Source organism: Dermochelys coriacea, chromosome 3, assembly GCF_009764565.3.
Source record: "Dermochelys coriacea isolate rDerCor1 chromosome 3, rDerCor1.pri.v4, whole genome shotgun sequence".
Lineage (NCBI taxonomy): Eukaryota > Metazoa > Chordata > Testudines > Dermochelyidae > Dermochelys > Dermochelys coriacea.
The window spans coordinates 11,208,721-11,230,375 of record NC_050070.1 but is presented as its reverse complement, the minus strand read 5'-3'; the positions used below and the strand labels follow the sequence as shown (position 1 = coordinate 11,230,375).

General features: G+C 44.8%; 1 protein-coding gene across 2 annotated transcripts in view; it reads right to left on the bottom strand.

Moving 5' to 3' along the window:
- TRAM2 (translocation associated membrane protein 2) overlaps positions 1-21,655 on the bottom strand; it is a 61,454-nt gene that overhangs the window by 23,351 nt on the left and 16,448 nt on the right. For both annotated transcript variants that reach the window (XM_038397576.2, XM_043510112.1), the window contains one exon: positions 11,862-11,925. In XM_038397576.2, coding sequence (XP_038253504.1) covers positions 11,862-11,925 — 64 coding nt within the window. The remainder of the gene's footprint in view (positions 1-11,861; positions 11,926-21,655) is intronic.

Below are 21,655 nucleotides of genomic sequence, written 5' to 3'. Positions count from 1 at the left end.
GAGCTCCTGGCCTTCAGAGACCAAGTATGGGCTCTGGAGACCAGAGTGGATGCACTGGAGGAGCTAAGCGAGACAGAGGGGTACGTAGATGACACTTTTTGGGACACAGTCAGAGTGGTCACACCTCCAGTATGACGGCCTCTGTGCTGCTGAGGAGGATGAAAGTCACGGGGAAGGAGAACATCAAGCTGGAGTGGAAGAAAATGATCCTATAGTGGTAACCCACCCTCTAAATGATATAATGGCGTCCTCTCCCACTATTAATGATTGCTTCTTGGAGCAGTTACTCAAGGAAGAGGTGATTCTTGATTTAGTCCTAAGTGGAGCACAGGATCTGGTCCAAGAAGTGAATATAGCTGAACTGTTTGGTCAGAGTGACCATAACATAATATGCCCGAGGGGGTGAAAAATATCAAAGAATCCCACCACAATAGCATTTAACTTCAGAGAAGGAAACTACCCCAAAATGAGGAAGCTGGTTAAAGAGAAATTAAAAGGTACAGTCAGAAGAATGAAATGTTTGCAAGCTGCACAAAAAGATTTTTTTTAAAAAGACCACAATAGAGGCTCAAATTAAATGTACACCGCAAATTAAAAATGAGGATTAAAAAAAAAATTCCACCCACGGCTAAACAGAGTAAAAGAGGTCTAAAATTGGAAGTCAAATCCTAGTGAGGAAAATAGAAAGGAGCATAAACTCTGGCAAGTCAAGTGTAATTAGGCAGACCAAAAAAGAATTTGAAGAGCAACTAGCAACAGACTCAAAAACTAACAGCAAACATTTTTTTAAGTACATCAGAAAAAGGAAGCCTGCCAAAACGATCAGTGGGGCCACTGGATGATCAGGTGCTAAAGGAGCACTCAAGGAAGATGAGGCCATTGAAGAGAAGCTAAATGAATCCTTTGCTTCAGTCTTCACTGCAGAGGAGGTGATAAATCTGAGGAACTATCCCAGACTGAGACATCAATAAAGGAGGTTTTGGAACAAATTGATAAACTAAACAGTAATAAGTCCCCAGGACCAGACAGTATTCACCCAAGAGTTCTGAAGGAACTCAATTATGAAATTGCAGAACTACTAACTGACATGTTTCAGAGTAGCAGCCGTGTTAGTCTGTATTCGCAAAAAGAAAAAGAGTACTTGTGGCACCTTAGAGACTAACAAATTTATTAGAGCATAAGCTTTCGTGAGCTAATGCATCCGATGAAGTGAGCTGTAGCTCACGAAAGCTTATGCTCTAATAAATTTGTTAGTCTCTAAGGTGCCACAAGTACTCCTTTTCTTCATGGGGAAATAGTTTTACTTTGTGTAATGACTCATCCATTCCCAGTCTCTATTCAAGCCTAAATTAATTGTATCCAGTTTGCAAATTAATTCCAATTCAGCAGTCTCTCCTTGGAGTCTGTTTTTGAAGCTTTTTTGTTGAAGTATAGCCACTCTTAGGTCTGTGATCGAGTGACCAAAGAGATTGAAGTGTTCTCCAACTGGTTTTTGAATGTTATAATTCTTGACGTCACATCAGCCACACTATCAGAGGCTCGTTCACCTGCGCATCTACCAATGTGATATATGCCATCATCATGTGCCAGCAATGCCCCTCTGCCACGTACATTGGCCAAACTGGACAGTCTCTACGTAAAAGAATGAATGGACACAAATCAGATGTCAACAATTATAACATTCAAAAACCAGTTGGAGAACACTTCAATCTCTCCGGTCACTTGATTACAGACCTAAGAGTGGCTATCCTTCAACAAAAAAGCTTCAAAAACAGACTCCAACGAGAGACTGCTGAATTGGAATTAATTTGCAAACTGGATACAATTAACTTAGGCTTGAATAGAGACTGGGAATGGATGAGTCATTACACAAAGTAAAACTATTTCCCCATGGTATTTCTCCCTCCCACCCCACCCCCCACTGTTCCTCTGATATTCTTGTTAACTGCTGGAATTAGCCTACCTTGCTTGTCACCATGAAAGGTTTTCCTCCTTTCCCCCCCTGCTGCTGGTGATGGCTTATCTTAAGTGATCACTCTCCTTACAGTGTGTATGATAAACCCATTGTTTCATGTTCTCTGGGTATATAAATCTCCCCACTGTATTTTCCACTGAATGCATCTGATGAAGTGAGCTGTAGCTCACGAAAGTTTATGCTCTAATAAATTTGTTAGTCTCTAAGGTGCCACAAGTACTCCTTTTCTTTTTACTAACTGACATGTAACCTATCACTTTAATCAGCCTCTGTACTAGATGACAGAAGGATAGCTGATGTGACAGCAATTTTTAAAAAAAAGGCTCCAGAAGTAATCCTGAAAGCTACAGTCTGGTAAGCCAATCTTCAGAACCAGGCAAATTGATTGAATCTACAGTAAAAAACAGAATTATCCGACACATAGATGAACACGATCTGTTGGGGGAAAGAGCGAACGTAGCTTTTGTAAAGGGAAATCATCCTCACTGATCTATTAGAATTCTTTGAGGGGGTCAACAAACATGTGGACAAGAGTGATCCAGTGAATATAGTATATTTGGACTTTCAGAAAGCCTTTGAAAAGCTCTCTCAACAAAGGCTCTTAAGCAAAGTAAGCTGTCATGGGATAAGAGGAAAGGTCCTCTCATGGATCAGTAACTGTTTAAAAGATAGGAAACACAGTACGAATAAACAGTCAATTTTCACAAGGAAGAGAGGTAAATAGTGGTGTCCCGAAGGAATCTGTACTGGGACCAGTGCTGTTCAACATATTCATAAATGATCTGGAAAAAGGGGTAAACAGTGAGGTGGCAAAATTTGCCGATGATACAAAATTACTCAAGATAGTTAAATCCAAGACTGAGCAAAAAAAAAAAAAAAAAAGGCAGATGAAATTCACTGTGAATAAATGCAAAGCAACGTACATTGGAAAACATAATTCCATCTATACATACAAAATGATGGGGTCTAACATAGCTGTTACCACTGAAGAAAGAAATCTTGGCGTCATTGTGATTAGTTCTCTGAAAAAAATCCACTCAATATGCAGCGGCAGTCGAAAAAGCTAACAATGTTAGGCACTATTAGGCAAGGGATAGATAAGAAGGCAGTAAATATCATGCCACTACGTAAATCCATGGTACACCCACACCTTGAATACTGTGTGCAGTTCTGGTCACCTCATCTCAAAAAAGATATATTAGAAAATGAAAAGATACAGAGAAGGGCGATAAAAATGATATAGAATGTGGAACAACTTCCATTTGAGGAGACTAAAAAGACTAGAACCGTTCAACTTGGAAGAGAGATGACTAAGAAGCGATATGATTGAGCTCTATGAAATCATGAATTGCATGGACAATGTGAGTAAAAGGCAGTGTTATTTATCCCTCACATAATACAAGACCGAGGGGTCACCCAATGAAATTAATAGCCAGAAAGTTTAAAACAAACAAAAGGAAGTACTTCAGGCAACGCACAATCAACCTGTGGAACTCATTGCTGGGGGATGTTGTGAAGGTCAAAAGAATTAGAGAAGTTTATGGAAGATAGGTTAAATCAAAGGTTACTAGCCAAATTGGTCAGGGATGGAACCAGTGGTGAGCTGGAGCCGGTTCGCGCAAACCGGTTGTTAAATTTTGAAGCAGTTTTAGAACCAGTTGTTAACCCGCTTCCCTGCAGGGGGCGCTGAGACTTTGATGGGCTCCGGCCGGGAAGTGATGCAATTCCTCCTCCGGATGCCAGGGGCACAGCGCTGCGCTGCAGGAGCCATATGGGCTGCCGTCTGGCCCTGGGTGCGAGCCCTGGTGCTGCTGCTGTTCCCCTGGCCCTGGGGCTCCCGACGCTGCCTGGTGGGTCCCCGGCTGCTCTGCTGGGCCGGGGCTGTATCCTGCTGCTCTCCCCATGAGCACCCACCACCCTGCCCGCAGCCAGCCTCCGCCCACCCCCTGCCCTGCCCGCAGCCAGTCCCTGCCTCCAACCACCCCCTGCCTGCAGCCAGCCCGTCTCCAGCCAGCCCCACACCCCCTTGCCTCCAGCCAACCTTGCACCCTCCTGTCTCCAGCCCGCTCCGCACCCCCTGCCTTGCCCGCAGCCAGCCCTACACCCCCTTGCCTCCAGCCAACCCCACACCCTCCTTTCTTCAGCCAGCTCCACAGCCAGCCCTGCACCCCCTGCCTCCAGCTAGCCCTGCCCCACGCCCCTGTCTGCAGCTGGCCTCATGACCCTGGTGCCCTACAGTTCCCAAGGCAGTAACCCTGCACATCTGCTCCAATGAAGTTGGGCAGGGAGCAGCTAGGACCCACACATGTGCACACCCTAGGGTGACCAGACAGCAAGTGTGAAAAATCAGGACGGGGGTGGGGGGTAATAGGAGCCTATATAAGAAAAAGACCCCAAAATTGGGACTGTCCCTATAAAATCGGGACATCTGGTCACCGTAGCATACTCCCAGGGAGGGGCGGGGACCCACTGATGTGAAATGGAGCTCATTTCTAGTTCAGGCCCATCTTTTTAAAAAAGAACTTTAGGCAGGGTTAACATACATCCGTATTTTCCCAGACAGGTCAGGCTTTTTGGTTCTTAAATCGCCTGGGAAAATGCAGACGTATGGTAACCCTGTTGGTACAAAAAATACATACTGGTACATCCCTTAAAATCAGAACTTTTTATAGGGAACCGGTTGTTAAGATTTTGGCAGCTCATCACCGGATGTAACCCCAGGGCTCTGGGCATCCCTAAGCCTCTGACTACCAGATACTGGGACTGGATGACAGGGACTTGATCAGTTGATAATTGTCCTGTTTTTTCTTTCCTTTTGAAGCATCTGGCACTGACCAGTGTCGGAAGACAGGATACTGGGCTAGAAGGACCACTGGTCTGACCCATTATGGGCATTCTTAGGTTTTTATGTTCTAAAATAGTTTGTACTGTCAGCTTTAATCTGTGTATCTTTAATGAACATTTAGGGGAAATTTTCCAAAGGGATTTAGGTGCCTAAAGATGCAGATATGCACCTAGGGGGATTTTGAAAGCAGTTGATGTGATTAGACTCTTCAGTGCCTAAATCCCTTTTGAAAATAAGATTTAGGTTCCTAAACCAGAAAGACATCGTGATGCTGAGAACAGCAACGCTTAAGTACTTTTAAACAGGCAGGACTGATTTTAAATATGCCAAATTTGGTGTTTGAGGCCTAACAAAAGTGGACAATAAGAAAAGGAGTACTTGTGGCACCTTAGAGACGAACAAATTTATTTGAGCATAAGCTTTCGTGAGCTACAGCTCACTTCATCGGATGCATTTGGTGGAAAAAACAGAGGGGAGGTTTATATACACACACAGAGAACATGAAACAATGGGTTTATCATACACACTGTAAGGAGAGTGATCACTTAAGATAAGCCATCACCAGCAGCGGGGGGGGGGGGGGGGGGGGGGGGGGGAGGAGGAGGAAAACCTTTCATGGTGACAAGCAAGGTAGGCTAATTCCAGCAGTTAACAAGAATATCAGAGGAACAGTGGGGGGTGGGGTGGGAGGGAGAAATACCATGGGGAAATAGTTTTACTTTGTGTAATGACTCATCCATTCCCAGTCTCTATTCAAGCCTAAATTAATTGTATCCAGTTTGCAAATTAATTCCAATTCAGCAGTCTCTCGTTGGAGTCTGTTTTTGAAGTTTTTTTGTTGAAGGATAGCCACCCTCAGGTCTGTAATCGAGTGACCGGAGAGATTGAAGTGTTCTCCAACTGGTTTTTGAATGTTATAGTTCTTGACGTCTGATTTGTGTCCATTCATTCTTTTACGTAGAGACTGTCCAGTTTGGCCAATGTACATGGCAGAGGGGCATTGCTGGCACATGATGGCATATATCACATTGGTAGATGCGCAGGTGAACGAGCCTCTGATAGTGTGGCTGATGTGATTAGGCCCTATGATGGTGTCCCCTGAATAGATATGTGGACAGAGTTGGCAACGGGCTTTGTTGCAAGGATAGGTTCCTGGGTTAGTGGTTCTGTTGTGTGGTGTGTGGTTGCTGGTGAGTATTTGCTTCAGATTGGGGGGCTGTCTGTAAGCAAGGACTGGCCTGTCTCCCAAGATCTGTGAGAGTGATGGGTCGTCCTTCAGGGTAGGTTGTAGATCCTTGATGATGCGTTGGAGAGGTTGGTCAAAAAGGCTGACAAAGGAGGTGCTGTCGTCATCATGAATAGGTCGGAATATGAACAAGAGGCTACTAGGCAGCTCTCCAACACCACTTTCTACAAGCCATTACCCTCTGATCCCACTGAGAGTTATCAAAAGAAACTACAGCATTTGCTCAAGAAACTCCCTGAAAAAGCACAAGAACAAATCTGCACAGACACACCCCTAGAACCCCGACCTGGGGTATTCTATCTGCTACCCAAGATCCATAAACCTGGAAATCCTGGACGCCCCATCATCTCAGGCATTGGCACCCTGACAGCAGGTTTGTCTGGCTATGTGGACTCCCTCCTCAGGCCCTACGTTACCAGCACTCCCAGCTATCTTCGAGACACCACTGACTTCCTGAGGAAACTACAGTCCATTGGTGATCTTCCTAAAAACACCATCCAAGCCACTATGGATGTAGAAGCCTCTACACCAACATTCCACACAAAGATGGGCTACAAGCAGTCAGGAACAGTACCCCCGATAATGTCATGGCTAACCTGGTGGCTGAACTTTGTGACTTTGTCCTCACCCATAACTATTTCACATTTGGGGACAATGTATACCTTCAAATCAGCGGCACTGCGATGGGTACCTGCATGGCCCCACAGTATGCCAACATTTTTATGGATGACTTAGAACGCTTCCTCAGCTCTCGTCTCTTAATGCCCTTACTCTACTTGCGCTACATTGATGACATCTTCATCATCTGGACCCATGGAAAAGAAGCCCTTGAGGAATTCCACCATGATTTCAACAATTTACATCCCACCATCAACCTCAGCCTGGACCAGTCCACACAAGAGATCCGCTTCCTGGATGCTACGGTGCTAATAAGCGATGGTCACATAACCACCACCCTGTACTGGAAACCTACTGACCGCTATTCCTACCTACATGCCTCTAGCTTTCATCCAGATCATACCACACGATCCATTGTCTACAGCCAAGCTGTACGATATAACCGCATTTGCTCCAATCCCTCAGACAGAGACAAACACCTACAAGATCTCTATCACGCATTCCTACAACTACAATACCCACCTGCTGAAGTGAAAAAACAGATTGACAGAGCCAGAAGAGTACCCAGAAGTCACCTACTACAAGACAGGCCCAACAAAGAAAACAACAGAACGCCACTAGCCCTCACCTTCAGCCCCCAACTAAAACCTCTCCAATGCATCATCAAGGATCTACAACCTATCCTGAAGGACGACCCATCACTCTCACAGATCTTGGGAGACAGGCCAGTCCTTGCTTACAGACAGCCCCCCAATCTGAAGCAAATACTCACCAGCAACCACACACCACACAACAGAACCACTAACCCAGGAACCTATCCTTGCAACAAAGCCCGTTGCCAACTCTGTCCACAAAGCTATTCAGGGGACACCATCATAGGGCCTAATCATATCAGCCACGCTATCAAAGGCTCGTTCACCTGCGCATCTACCAATGTGATATATGCCATCATGTGCCAGCAATGCCCCTCTGCCATGTACATTGGTCAAACTGGACAGTCTCTACGTAAAAGAATGAATGGACACAAATCAGACGTCAAGAATTATAACATTCAAAAACCAGTTGGAGAACACTTCCATCTCTCCGGTCACTCGATTACAGACCTGAGGGTGGCTATCCTTCAACAAAAAAAACTTCAAAAACAGACTCCAAGGATAGACTGCTGAATTGGAATTAATTTGCAAACTGGATATAATTAACTTAGGCTTGAATAGAGACTGGGAATGGATGAGTCATTACACAAAGTAAAACTATTTCCCCATGTTATTTCTCCCCCCCACCCCACCCCCCACTATTCCTCAGATATTCTTGTTAACTGCTGGAAATAGCCTACCTGCTTGTCACCATGAAAGGTTTTCGTCCTTTCCTCCCCTGCTGCTGGTGATGGCTTATCTTAAGTGATCACTCTCCTTACAAAAAGAAAAGGAGTTCTTGTGGCACCTTAGTGAATGGTCCATGGCTTTGATCTGAGCTGGCCTGTCAGCGTCAGTGACATTGTCCACTTTTCAGAGTAGCAGCTGTGTTAGTCTGTATTCGCAAAAAGAAAAGGAGTACTTGTGGCACCTTAGAGACTAACAAACTTATTAGAGCATAAGCTTTCGTGAGCTACAGCTCACAAAATGCATCTGATGAAGTGAACTGTAGCTCACGAAAGCTTATGCTCAAATAAATTTGTTAGTCTCTAAGGTGCCACAAGTACCCCTTTTCTTTTTGCGAATACAGACTAACACGGCTGCTACTCTGAAACTCTCCTTACAGTAAATATAGGTAATCCTAGATTAAAGCGTGCACTAGTTAAAATGTGAATGTACTGGATGTGTATACTTCATGAAAACTAATGAAGCATTGTTTCTGGCTATCACATTGTGTTTACGTTAGGTTTAACCATCACACAAGATTGAAGCCTTGGAAATGTAAAAGACTGCTAACCTCAAAGCATGGTTCATTGTGTTTGACAATGGAAAGTCACAAACTCAGTTTGTATTTCGTCCACAAAGAGAGAGCCCATGCTGTGATGGAAAGACTTGCCAGCAACAGAAAGCAGCTGTAAAGATGGATCTAGGGATCGAGCCTGTAGCTCTGGATCGTTTGGACACTCACAGGGAGCACTCCGGAAGCAAGACAGAGATCCCCGAAGTTATTTTGGGTAACCCTGAGAGAGGTATGGAAAACTCGCCCATCACTACATCTTCGCTATCATTTGGACTTACAAACTTTGACTCACCTGTTAATGTATTTTACCTGTTTTAACCTCTAAGTAACTCATTTCCTGTCTTGGCTTTAAAAAAAACCTTTACTTTACTAGAAAAATTGGCTACCAGAGCGATCTTTGGTGTGAGATACAGACTGGGGTAAGTGACTGACCCTTTGAGGTTGGGAGTAACATAATGTCAAGTGATATTTGGTATAAGGGACCATTATCATGAAGTCCCGTTTGTCCGAGTGGCAAAATCGGCTGGAGACCCTAAGGGAACTGCTTGTGACTCCATGGTAAGGCTAATATAGTGATCCAGAAGTTCACAATTGTTACTGGCTTGGTAAAATCTAACTATAGAATACACCACCAGTTTGGGGGTGTCTACCCTGTTTTCTGACAGTCTGACCCGAGATTGGCACTCTCAGTTGTGAGCTACTCCAGACAGCGTGAGTCACGTTTTAAATATGGAGTATGTATAATCCCAGCTACTTATGGTATCTGATCTCATTTAAAAGTTATTAAAATAAGTACTGAAGAACTAAAGGGGGCTGAGAGAAGAGTTATGAGAATGATCAAAAGCCTTGAAAATCTCCTCTAGGAAGGGATTGATACCTTACAGATGAATAAGCGGAGTCCTGATAAAAAAGATAAAATAATTACTGGTCTAAAGAAGATGGATTGGGAGCATCTACTCTCCCTGCCTCATAACACAAGAATCATGGGACATGCAATGAAACTGAAAGGTGGCAATTTCAAAAACAACAACAGGAAATACTAGTTCATGTAAAACTCAAGCTGTGGAACTCATTGCCACAGGAAACTGTTGAGGCTACGAACTTTGCAAGATTCAAAGTGCTGGACATTTATTTTCATAACAAGAATATCCAGAATTCTAATTAAAGACAACAAACATTTTGTAAAGGATATTAGCCCTCAGAGACAGGGACAAAACCTGTGTGTGAACTGGAATAATCCACATCTGCCCATTGCATGGTTCTTACACCTTCCTCTGAGGAATCTGGTACTGGCCACTGTCAGAGACAGGATACTGGGCTCCATGGAGCTTGGGTCTGAATCAGTCTGGCAATTCCTATGTTCCTATAATAAATGTTGCAGGGTTTGTGAGGTTTTTAGCAGTTTTATTACTTGACACTATAGTTGGACCATCCCATCTCCTTTCTTTAAAGTATTTCACAGACCTTTCTACCTGTAATTGTTCTTTTGCTAACTGCAGGAGAAGGTACCTCTGAGTAAATTAAGTAGGGTATGTTGGATTTATGAGCAGCTAGTGTGACAGTGTCTTCACCTTGAGATAGAGATGAAGCTCAGCCAAGAAAAATTGAAGCTAGCAACATAAGTTTTCTACAAGTGCATTCTACTGCACTACAGAACAATTGGGTCAGAGATGGAAGGGTCCCTGTTAGGTTAGCTACTCCATCTCTCTGTTGCCAATGCTGGGCTGTTCCCTATTATACCCAGTGGTTGGTCCCGTTTTTACATGTCCCAAATGTTGGGGCTTCCACCACTTCCCTTGGGAGATTATTTCATAGGTTCATAGAATTCACTCCACTGCAGTATTCACTGGGTGAAATTCTCTGGCCTGTGCTTTATAGGTCAAACTAGATGATCAGAGTGGTCCCTTCTAGCCTAAACATTAATGTTATGATCAGAAACGTTGCCCTTTCATCTCATTAGCCCTAGTTGTACCCCACACTATTAGGCTATGTCTTCGCTCCAAATGCTACAGCAACACAGGTGTAACTTCAGTGTAGACACCAACTACAGTGACGAAGGGATTCGCCCATCGCTCTAGTTAATCCACCTCCCGGAGAGGTGGTAGCTAGACTGGTAGAAGAATTCTTCCTCTGATCTAGTGCTGTCTACACGGATGTTAGATTAAATTAACTCCATCTCTCAGAAGTGTGAGTTTTTCAAATTCTCCCCCCCTCCGCCCCCAGAGTGATAGCTATGCAGATGTAACATTTCAGTGCAGACCAGCCCTTAGCTCCAACAACTCCTTTCCTTCCTTGGCATTTACACACTTTAAATATCTGCAGATTGCCACGCACCAGACACTCATCCCCTCAGGGATCACTTAACCAAGCTACATATAGCGAACACTTAAACCTAGTCTCCCAGAGAACATAGCAGATGGGTCATTACTTAGGACAATGAAAGCAAGACTGGGCAGAGCACTGGAAGAGATACTGTTGGAGAGCTCTGTGTAAGAGACAAGCAAGACAGCCTAATAGATCTTTTCCATCTCCAGCATCTAGGATTAACACAAACTGCAAGCTCTTCGGTGAAAAGGACTGGCATTTACTATATGTCCGAACAGAGCATGGTAGATTGTGCTGGATTGATTTTACTGGGGCACCCACATCTGATTTCATTTACACAATCCTGGTTTTCAGTGATCTTGTTCCCTTTCTTTTTCTTTCCTCCCAAAAACTAACTACTTCAAGAATTAAAAGCTGTAGGAATTGCCAATAGCCCATGCAGTCCAACACGGTGTCTCAGCCAAATGCTCCTTAGCAGACAATAAAAACACCCTGTGCATAGAGCCAGGCAATTATTTTTTGTCTGAACGTTAAGACAGTTTGGGAGGATTATGCTGTGAAGTGCCCGGATTGGTTTGGCCAAGTGATTTTGTGGGAGAGGGATGGAAGAAGCATTACAACAACTATGTGTCATTAAGGAAATTTTCTTCCTGACCCCAGCTAGTGGGAAGTTTATGCCCTGACACATGAGGATTAACAGCCCAGATAAACAGTAACTGAGCTACTCCCTAACTGCTAGCATAGTTTTTTTTAAAGTAGCTTTCTGCTATGAGAAAATCCCCCGTGTCATGTATGTTGTGGAATGTGAGACTATCCCATTCCGCCCGGGTTGCTTAGCAATGAGGGTGAGTGACACAGTCTGCTGAGATCCTGCAGAGGATTTGTATGCAGGGCTGCTTCTTTGGTGTGGATGCTCTTACCTGCTGTAGGCACGCTAATGTTATACTGAGGTAAGATGAATAGGAAGGCAGTCTTGGCTGTCGCCTGTTAAAGACAAAAAAACACACACCTGGTTAAAGTGAATCACAATATTTTCAATGAACCAGGTACAGATTCCAACCACCACCCATATCCCAGCCAGAACAACCCACCCTGCAGGAACTGTCCCCCACTGAAATCCCAGCTCTGTATGGCTCATGGCAAAGGGTCCCCTGTTTAGAGCCAGCTACGTCCGTTTGTATCCCTCTGCCTTTTCCAAGCCAGCTGCCTTTGCTCCACAAAGCTGACTGCTCAGTAACTAATCACAAGGAACTCTGTGCAGGACACAAAGTCCAGTCTTGTCAGCAACCTCTTTCCCCCTGGGTCACATGTCCCCAATCACACTGCAGTGCATGCTGGTTAAGTCCACATCATCTGCTCTCTGTTCAGCCAACAGTCTAAACTGATTTATGAGACTAGGTGGGTGGAGACTACAATTTGTTGGTGTCTTGGGTAAGGCTGGTAATTTCAGTCCAATCCAGTTTGCAGGTGAAGTCCGTTACCACTATTAGCTTCCCTGTTCATCATCACTGCTCACAACCTAGAGCAGATCCCTTAAAATCAGGGTTGAGGCAGACCGGCAGGGCAACATGGGGAGAGGAGATTATGCTGCCTCACTGCACCATTTCTGGGAGTAAACAGGCTGCACCAGCTGTTTCTCTGGGGCCTTCACCTTGCTGCAGAAGACGAAGCTTAAAAGGGAAACAGCAAAGGGGTAGAGAGGACCATGTTCTAGTCATGATGTCATATCATGGAGGGAAGTCAGACTGGATTTAAACTTAACTACGGAGCAGCCATTCCAACAGCCTGTCCAAGAAACAAAGCACTCCATTGGAAAGCGCAGGGAGGAGACAGACTTACAGACAGGTTGTGATGACTAGTGATCAGGACAGAATGACGCCCTGAGCCCTGATGTGCCCAGTCTGTCCATTTGTGAAGTGCTCCCAAGTCCTTAAGGATCAAGCATGCTCCATCCATCCTTGCACATTGTGACCATGCAAGATCAGTTCAATCTAAGGATGCTTTACATACAGCCTTGTAAGGCAGAGCCAGGATTTCTAGTCATAGCGTGACAAATCCCCCAAAGGACTGAACAGTACATTAGGCTGAGGGACAGGCCCTCACTCACCCAGCCTCTTGCTCTTAAAAAGGAGAGGAACCACAGAGGGCTAAAGCATTATAGTGTTTGACTTTGAAAACTATTTGGTTTTAAGGTTTCAGAGTAGCAGCCGTGTTAGTCTGTATTCGCAAAAAGAAAAGGCGTACTTGTGGCACCTTAGAGACTAACAAATTTATTAGAGCATAAGCTTTCGTGAGCTACAGCTCACTTCATCGGATGCATTTGGTGGAAAAAACAGAGGAGAGATTTATATACACACACACACAGAGAACATGAAACAATGGGTTTATCATACACACTGTAAGGAGAGTGATCACTTAAGATAAGCCATCACCAACAGCAGGGGGGGGAAGGAGGAAAACCTTTCATGGTGACAAGCAGGTAGGCTAATTCCAGCAGTTAACAAGAATATCAGAGGAACAGTGGGGGGTGGGGTGGGAGGGAGAAATACCATGGGGAAATAGTTTTACTTTGTGTAATGACTCATCCATTCCCAGTCTCTATTCAAGCCTAAGTTAATTGTATCCAGTTTGCAAATTAATTCCAATTCAGCAGTCTCTCGTTGGAGTCTGTTTTTGAAGCTTTTTTGTTGAAGTATAGCCACTCTTAGGTCTGTGATCGAGTGACCAGAGAGATTGAAGTGTTCTCCAACTGGTTTTTGAATGTTATAATTCTTGACGTCTGATTTGTGTCCATTCATTCTTTTACGTAGAGACTGTCCAGTTTGGCCAATGTACATGGCAGAGGGGCATTGCTGGCACATGATGGCATATATCACATTGGTAGATGCGCAGGTGAACGAGCCTCTGATAGTGTGGCTGATGTGATTAGGCCCTATGATGGTATCCCCTGAATAGATACGTGGACAGAGTTGGCAACGGGCTTTGTTGCAAGGATAGGTTCCTGGGTTAGTGGTTCTGTTGTGTGGTTGCTGGTGAGTATTTGCTTCAGATTGGGGGGCTGTCTGTAAGCAAGGACTGGTCTGTCTCCCAAGATCTGAGAGAGCGATGGCTCGTCCTTCAGGATAGGTTGTAGATCCTTGATGATGCGTTGGAGGGGTTTTAGTTGGGGGCTGAAGGTGATGGCTAGTGGCGTTCTGTTGTTTTCTTTGTTGGGCCTGTCCTGTAGTAGGTGACTTCTGGGTACTCTTCTGGCTCTGTCAATCTGTTTCTTCACTTCAGCAGGTGGGTACTGTAGTTGTAGGAATGCATGATAGAGATCTTGTAGGTGTTTGTCTCTGTCTGAGGGGTTGGAGCAAATGCGGTTATATCGTAGCGCTTGGCTGTAGACAATGGATCGAGTGGTATGATCTGGATGAAAGCTAGAGGCATGTAGGTAGGAATAGCCGTCAGTAGGTTTCCGATATAGGGTGGTGTTTATGTGACCATCGCTTATTAGCACCGTAGTGTCCAGGAAGTGGATCTCTTGTGTGGACTGGTCCAGGCTGAGGTTGATGGTGGGATGGAAATTGTTGAAATCATGGTGGAATTCCTCAAGAGCTTCTTTTCCATGGGTCCAGATGATGAAGATGTCATCAATGTAGCGCAAATAGAGTAGGGGCATTAGGGAACGAGAGCTGAGGAAGCGTTGTTCTAAGTCAGCCATAAAAATGTTGGCATACTGTGGGGCCATGCGGGTACCCATCGCAGTGCCGCTGATTTGAAGGTATACATTGTATTTGGTTTTAAGTGGCTCTTAGCGTCCCAGGCAGGGACATCAGCACAGTACATTAACTGGCTTTGGCTCACAAATGAATGCCCTGGCTCCCCAGAATAACCTCAGCCCTGTGATGGGTGCAAAGTGCTGTAGATTGTAAACAGCTTTAGCCAGCAGTTCTTTACAGTAATCCCTCCCACTGGTGACAGACACAGGAATTAGCCATGTCAGAACCATGGAGCAGAGTGGTAGATGCTTGTTAAGACTCCTTGGGTGGGGAGGAAAAGCAGCTTTGGGAATCAAATTGAAGCTGTTGCAGATGGCACACATCTATAGACACATCCTGTAAAATCCATGGTTTCGGCTGAGAGCCTGGAAAGCATCTCAGGGTTAATTCTATCCTGCTCGCAAAACCTTAAGGATACCAGGGCTACGATTTTTCAAAATCATGTGTCTGGTAACCCCCAGTGTCCATCCAGCATCTGTGGGTGGTCTCTTTGCTCCCTGAAATCCAGCGTGTGTTCAGTCCTTGGCAAGCTGGCTACTCTAAGCCTTCTGGGGTTCAGGAGGGTGCTGAGGCTGGGGATGAGCAAGGGCTGCCCAGTGCGGGGAGAAAGGCCAAAACTCTGGAAGGCTGGGATTGGGAAACCACATCCCTGGGTCTGAACTTCACGCTGCTGCTGGGTCTCAATCTGACCCTTGGTCCCAGAACCAGAAGAGAGGAGGTTTGCACTGGGAGCTCAGGTGGGGAGGGGTTAGTGTGGCAGTAGAGGTGAGTCTGAAGTCCATGGGCGGTGCGGGGGGGAAGGAGAAGTAGGCAAGTATTAGTTTCCAGTTCCTCACTGCAGGAGCAGGAGATCTGATCGCTAACATGTTCTCGGGGACTCCAGCCCATGCTGCTGAGGCAGTCGCAGGAGGACAGCTGCTGGGCTGGGGAAAGGTCGGGAACAAGGCAGTCAAGCCATCTGGAACCAAAAGCCAAGGCTGCGTTTTCATTGGTGCTCGGTCACAAAATGCATCCACCTGCCCTCTGGCTAGCAGGGTCCAAGCGGACAACAGACCAAGTGGGAGGTGCGGCTGCGACGCGGAGCGAAATAGGACTCCCTGTGTCGCACCCCAGGAAACAGAGTCAAAAACAATACCGGAAACCCGCTGCTGAGCGAGTTGGAAGGGAGCCGGTCCTGAAGCGCAGGCTCCCATAGCTAAGCATGGGCCACCAACTCTCAACTGAGCCCCAAAGGTGGGCATGCCTAGGAGCAGGCAGCATTAAATCAAACGATTCCCCAGCCCTAGAATAACAGCACCTAAGACAGAGACAGAGCTGAAATCCCAGGCTCTATCCCGACTCCAGGGCCAGCCAATTAACAGCGACACTGAGCACTTCCAGAGCTTTGTGCCTTCCATGCATTGCATGGATGACAGTAAAGCCCGCAACAGGGGGCGGGAAGGCTGCCTGGGCAGCAATCACTGCAATTCAATAGGCCTCATTAGAAGGTGGATTTGATTAGAAGTATACACGTGATTTACCAGCTTCATTCTGAGAGTCTCTAACTACTTCAGAGACTCCAGCTGCACATCACCTCTGTGGAGGTAGGGAAACTGAGGCCCTGAGTGGTTAAGGCAGGAATTTCACTCTGGGGTGACTGAGCTACTAGTGAGAAGAATGGCAGTTTTCAGAGTAGCAGCCGTCTTAGTCTGTATCCGCAAAAAGAAAAGGAGGATTTGTGGCACCTTAGGAACTAACAAATTTATTTGAGCATAAGCTTTTGTGAGCTATAGCTCACTTCATCGGATGCATTGCACATAAAAGGGTAAGAGTAACAAAGTGTTACTGCAAACCACACACACGATTGCCTCTATAATCCCATAGATAGGAATAGAATCATGGGACTGGAAGGGACCTCGAGAGGTCATCTAGTCCAGTCCCTGCATGACCATAAATACCATAAAGATAAATAAATACTATACCCCAAGGAGCTTACAACCTTTTAAAAACATCCAGTCTTGATTTAAAAATCGCCAGTGATGGAGAATCCACCATGACCCTCGGTAAGATGTTCCAATGGTTAATTCTTTTCACTGTCAAAAATGTACATCTTTCCAGTCTCAATTTATCTAGCTTCAACTCCCAGCCACTGGATTGAGTTGTACCTTTCTCTGCTAGCCTGAAGAGCCCATTGTCAAATATTTGTTCTCCATGTAGTTATTTATAGACTGTGATCAAGTCACGCCTAAACCTTCTCTTTGTTAAGCTAAATAGATTGAGCTCCTTGAGTCTGTCATTATAAGACATGTTTTCTAAACCTTTAATCATTCTCATGGCTCTTCTCTGAACCCTCTCCAATTTATCAACATCCTTCTTGAATTGTGGCTATCAGAACTGGACACAATATTCCAGCAGCTGTTGCACCAGAGCCAAATACAGAGTAAAATAACTTCTCCTCTCCTTCTGAAGATTCCCCTGTTTAAGCATCTCCCGATCACATTAGTTCTTTGGGCCACTGTGTTGCACTGGAAGCTCATGTTCAGCCGATTATCCACCATGACCCTCAAGTCTTTTTCAGAGTCACTGACTCCCAGGACAGCATCCTCATCCTGTAAGCATGGCCTACATTCTTTGCTCGTAGGGGTATATTTTGCTGTATTACAATGGACATTATTTGCTTGCACTGAGGTTACCAAGTGATCTAGCCTCATCCTATACCACAGCCTCAATTTCTGCAGCATCTGCAAACTTTATTAATGATGATTTTACGTTTTCTTCCAAGAGGATATAAAGGGATATAAAACCTCGCACTTTGAGCTATGACTAATAGAGGTCAGGAAGAAATTTTCCTTGGGAGGCAGCCTAGCTCATAATCGCAGTTTATTTTACCTTTCTTTGACTCACCTAGTACTGGACACTGTCCGAGACAGAATACAGACCTAGACAGAGTGGGTCTGATCCAGTATAGGCATTCCTAAATTAAGAACAAACAAGAGAAAACGACAGTGCAAAGTTGCTTAGAAGAAGGGAAATACAAGGTGTGTGGGAGCATTGTGTGGTCTCTGGGGAGGCTACTTTATATACAGAATCATAGAAATGTGGGGCTAGAAAGGACCTCAAGAGGCCACACAGTCCAGTCCCTTGCACTGAGGCAGGACAAAGTATACCTAGACCAGAGGTTCTCAAACTGTGGTCCGCAAGCTCCATTCCGGTGGTCTGCAGATAGTTCCCTCTACGGCAGAGGTGGGCAAACTACGGTCCACGGGCCACATCCGGCCCACGGGACCCTCCTGCCCGGCCCCTGAGCTCCTGGTCTGGGAGGCTATCCCCCAGCCCCTCCCCTACTGTTCCCCCTCCCCAGCAGCCTGGCTGTTTGGGGAGGCCCATCCTCCCCTAACTGGCCCTCCATACGATTTCAGAAACCCGATGTGGCCCTCAGGCCAAAATGTTTGCCCGCCCCTGCTGTAAGGTGCGCACCTGGGTGGCCGCACACGAGAGAATGAAGGGCCACCCACCTAGCATGGGGCACGGTCACTTGCTGGAGGATTCTCTGCTTCTTGAAGTCTTTAAACCATGATTTGAGGACTTCAGTAGCTCAGACATCGGTGAGAGGTTTATCACAGGAGTGGGTGGGTAAGATTCTATGGCCTGCATTGTGCAGGAGGTCAGACTAGATGATCATAATGGTCCCTTCTGACTTTAATATCTGTGAATTAGTGGAGCCTGCGCAGACACAGCTCCACTAATTAAGTTCCTGGACCCTGGAGAAGACGCACATGTAAGGTGAGGTGGTGGCCTTGGGGGGAATGGGGGTAGTTGGGAGGGGGCAGTGGGGTGAGAAGGGGGGGTCGGGGGTAGTTGGGACATGCAGGGCTGTGGCGGCCAGAGAAAGAGGCCACTTTCCCCAGCTCCAGGGCTGCGGCTGCTAGGAAGAGACCCCCCCTCCTTCCCAGCCTCAGTTCCGTGGCTGCTGTGGCAGGAGAGAGACCCTCTCCTTCCCAGTCCCAGCTTGGGGGTTGCCGCGGCAGGGGAGAAAAGGCACATCCATCACATTAGAAAGGTAAGACTACCGATATTAAAATATGAGTGATGTGCTTTTATTTGTAGGACAAAAAACTTAATTTTTTTTTTTATAGTGCTTTTATCCAAAGCGCTTTACAATTGTTAGCTAACGGTACAAGCAACATTTGGAAAGATCGTGTCGAAACCTCAGCAATTTTTAAGTGATCCATGAAAAGAAAAGTTTTAGAACCACTGACCTAGACCATCCCGGACAAGTTTAACCTATCCTTAAAAACCTCCAATGACGGCAATTCCACAACCTCTCTTGGAAGCCTATTCCATACTTCAGTATCCTTAGAGCTCGAAAGTTTTTCCTAATATCTAACCTAAATCTCTCTTGCTGCAGATTAAGCCCATTACTTCTTGTCCAACCCTTGGGGGACATGGAGAACAATGGATCACTGTCCTCTTGAGAACAGCCCTTAACAGATTTGAAGATTGTTATCAGGTCCCACCTAGGTCTTTTTCTCTCAAGACTAAACATGCCCAGTTTGTTTAACCTTTCCTCATAGTGAGGTTTTCTAAACCTTTTTATCATTTTTGTTGATTGCCTCTAGACTCTAATTTGTCCACACATTCCCTAAAGTGTGGTGCCCAGAACTTGACACATACCAAGTGGAAAGGGACAATTACGTCCCATGTCTTACATATGAAACTCCTGCTAATATCAGCCTTTTTCTCAACTGCATCACATTGTTGACTCATTCAATTTGTGATCCACTATACCTGTGCTTGGAAGGCTTGGATTTTTACCAGCAAGTTTCAGTAAATGTTGATTTTACTACACAAACAGATGGGAAAATACTTCTATCAATACTAACAGAAATTTACATATAGGCAGAGTAAGAAAAATGCTGTTTGAGACTATATTAGAGTTTGATTTAAGGATATTTACTTTCCGTATTTTGACACATGATGCTGACAATTTGTGTTTTAGTGGTTAAGGTTTTTACTTTTTGAATCTTAATGTCTATTGTCATTAAATGATTATCTGACACCCCCCAATAATTCCCTGCAACTGTGAAAATTTAAATCAATAATAGAAAAAATGCTTAAAAATTAGCATCAATATTATCCATAAATTTATTTTAAAAATAAATAAAAATCGTACTCTGCCAAGCCTAATTACAACCCCCAGGTCGTTTTCAGCAGTACGACCACCTAGCCAGTTATTTCCTATTTTGTGGCTATGCATTTGATTTTTCCTTCATAAGGGATGTACATTGCACTCATCTTTACTGAATGTCATCTTGCTGATTTCAGACCAATTCTCCAATGTATCAAGACTGAATCAAGAATCCAATGTTTTGAATTCTAACCCTGTCCTCCAAAGTGCTTGCAATCCCTCTGAGTTTGGTGTCATCCATAAATTTTGTGAGCTTATTCTCCACTCTATTAGCCAAGCCATTAATATTATTAATACTGAATAGTAGCAGACCCTGGAAGGACCCCACTAGATGTGTCCTCCCAGTTTGACAGGGAACCATTGATAACTACTCTTTGAGTAGTTTTTCAACCAAACTTATACTCAATTTATGGTAATTTCATCTAGACCACATTTCCCTAGTTTGCTTATGAGAATGTCATGTGTCAAAGGAATTACTATCATATTAATATCATATCTACAGCTTCCCCTCTATCCACTAGGCCAGGAACCTTCTCAATGAAGGTAATTAAATATCTAGAGTAATTTTTACAATGTAAAATATATATTATTATTACAGACACACACACAAAGGTGATTAGAGAATTCAGATGATAAATATCAGCTAGCACTGATGCCATTAATGTAAAGGCAGTATTGTCTAGTTGATGGAGCAAAGAACTGGGACTCAGGATACCAAGGAGCTACAACCAGCTCTGCCACTGGCTTGCTGGGTGACTTTGGCCTAGTCACATGCCCGTGCCTCAGTTTCCCCATCTGTAAAATGGGGATAATCATACTGACCTGCTTTGTACATCGAGTTGAGATCTACTAATAAAGAGCACTGTATAAGAGCTAGGTATTAGCAGCTATTATTATGACTGGTAAAAGCAGGACATGAGGAATGAGGACTCCTGGTTTCTATTGTCAGAACTTTGCTACTGACAAAGTAAATTTGGGCAAGTCACTTAATCTGTGTATCAGTTTCCCCAGCTACCAAATTGGAATATTTACCCTACCTTGCAGGGGAGGTGGAATTCACTGTTTGCAACGACCCCCCTCACCGCAGAGTGCAGTGTTAGCAGCCAACACTTGACTTGGTGATAACAAGCTGCATCTTCTGTATTGAAATCAGAGAATTAAAACCTGGAACATTGGGAACGTTAATGTTTCCAAGCAAGTGGCAACACAGGTTTTCTATTCACTCGCCCCCCCCCCCCCGCCCCCATGAGCCATTAGATTCCATACCACGCAGGCAAGTGCGGATCTTTAGAAAAGACAGACTTATGCACTGTGAGCTTCAACACAAATGGACAGAAGCTGCATTTAGTAAAGGTTAGCAACTGCCATTTAGAAGACTGCAATCTATAAAACACTGCAACTATTTGTCTCAGTGTCTTTCAGATAAGGCCTTAAAAAACAAAGATTCTGTGGGGATATTAAAGGTCTCATAGCAATGAACACAAGAAAGGGATTTGCCCACCGTCTTGGCCAAACTTTCCCTTCTCTCCCACACAACTACTGAGCATGACAATTGTTTACCCAGCAACCACCCTCCACCCCAGAGGTAGCTGCATTTCAGTTGTATTCTAAAAAGCCCTACATGAAAACTATGCAATGATAGCTAGTGATATTATGACGTACACAGCACTATATTCTGTATGTCTCAGATTTATAAAGAGGAGCCCTGTATCATTTCCATTTTACAGATGGGGAACTGATGTACTTGCTTATGGTCAAACAGTGAGTAAGTGGCAGAGTGGGGAAC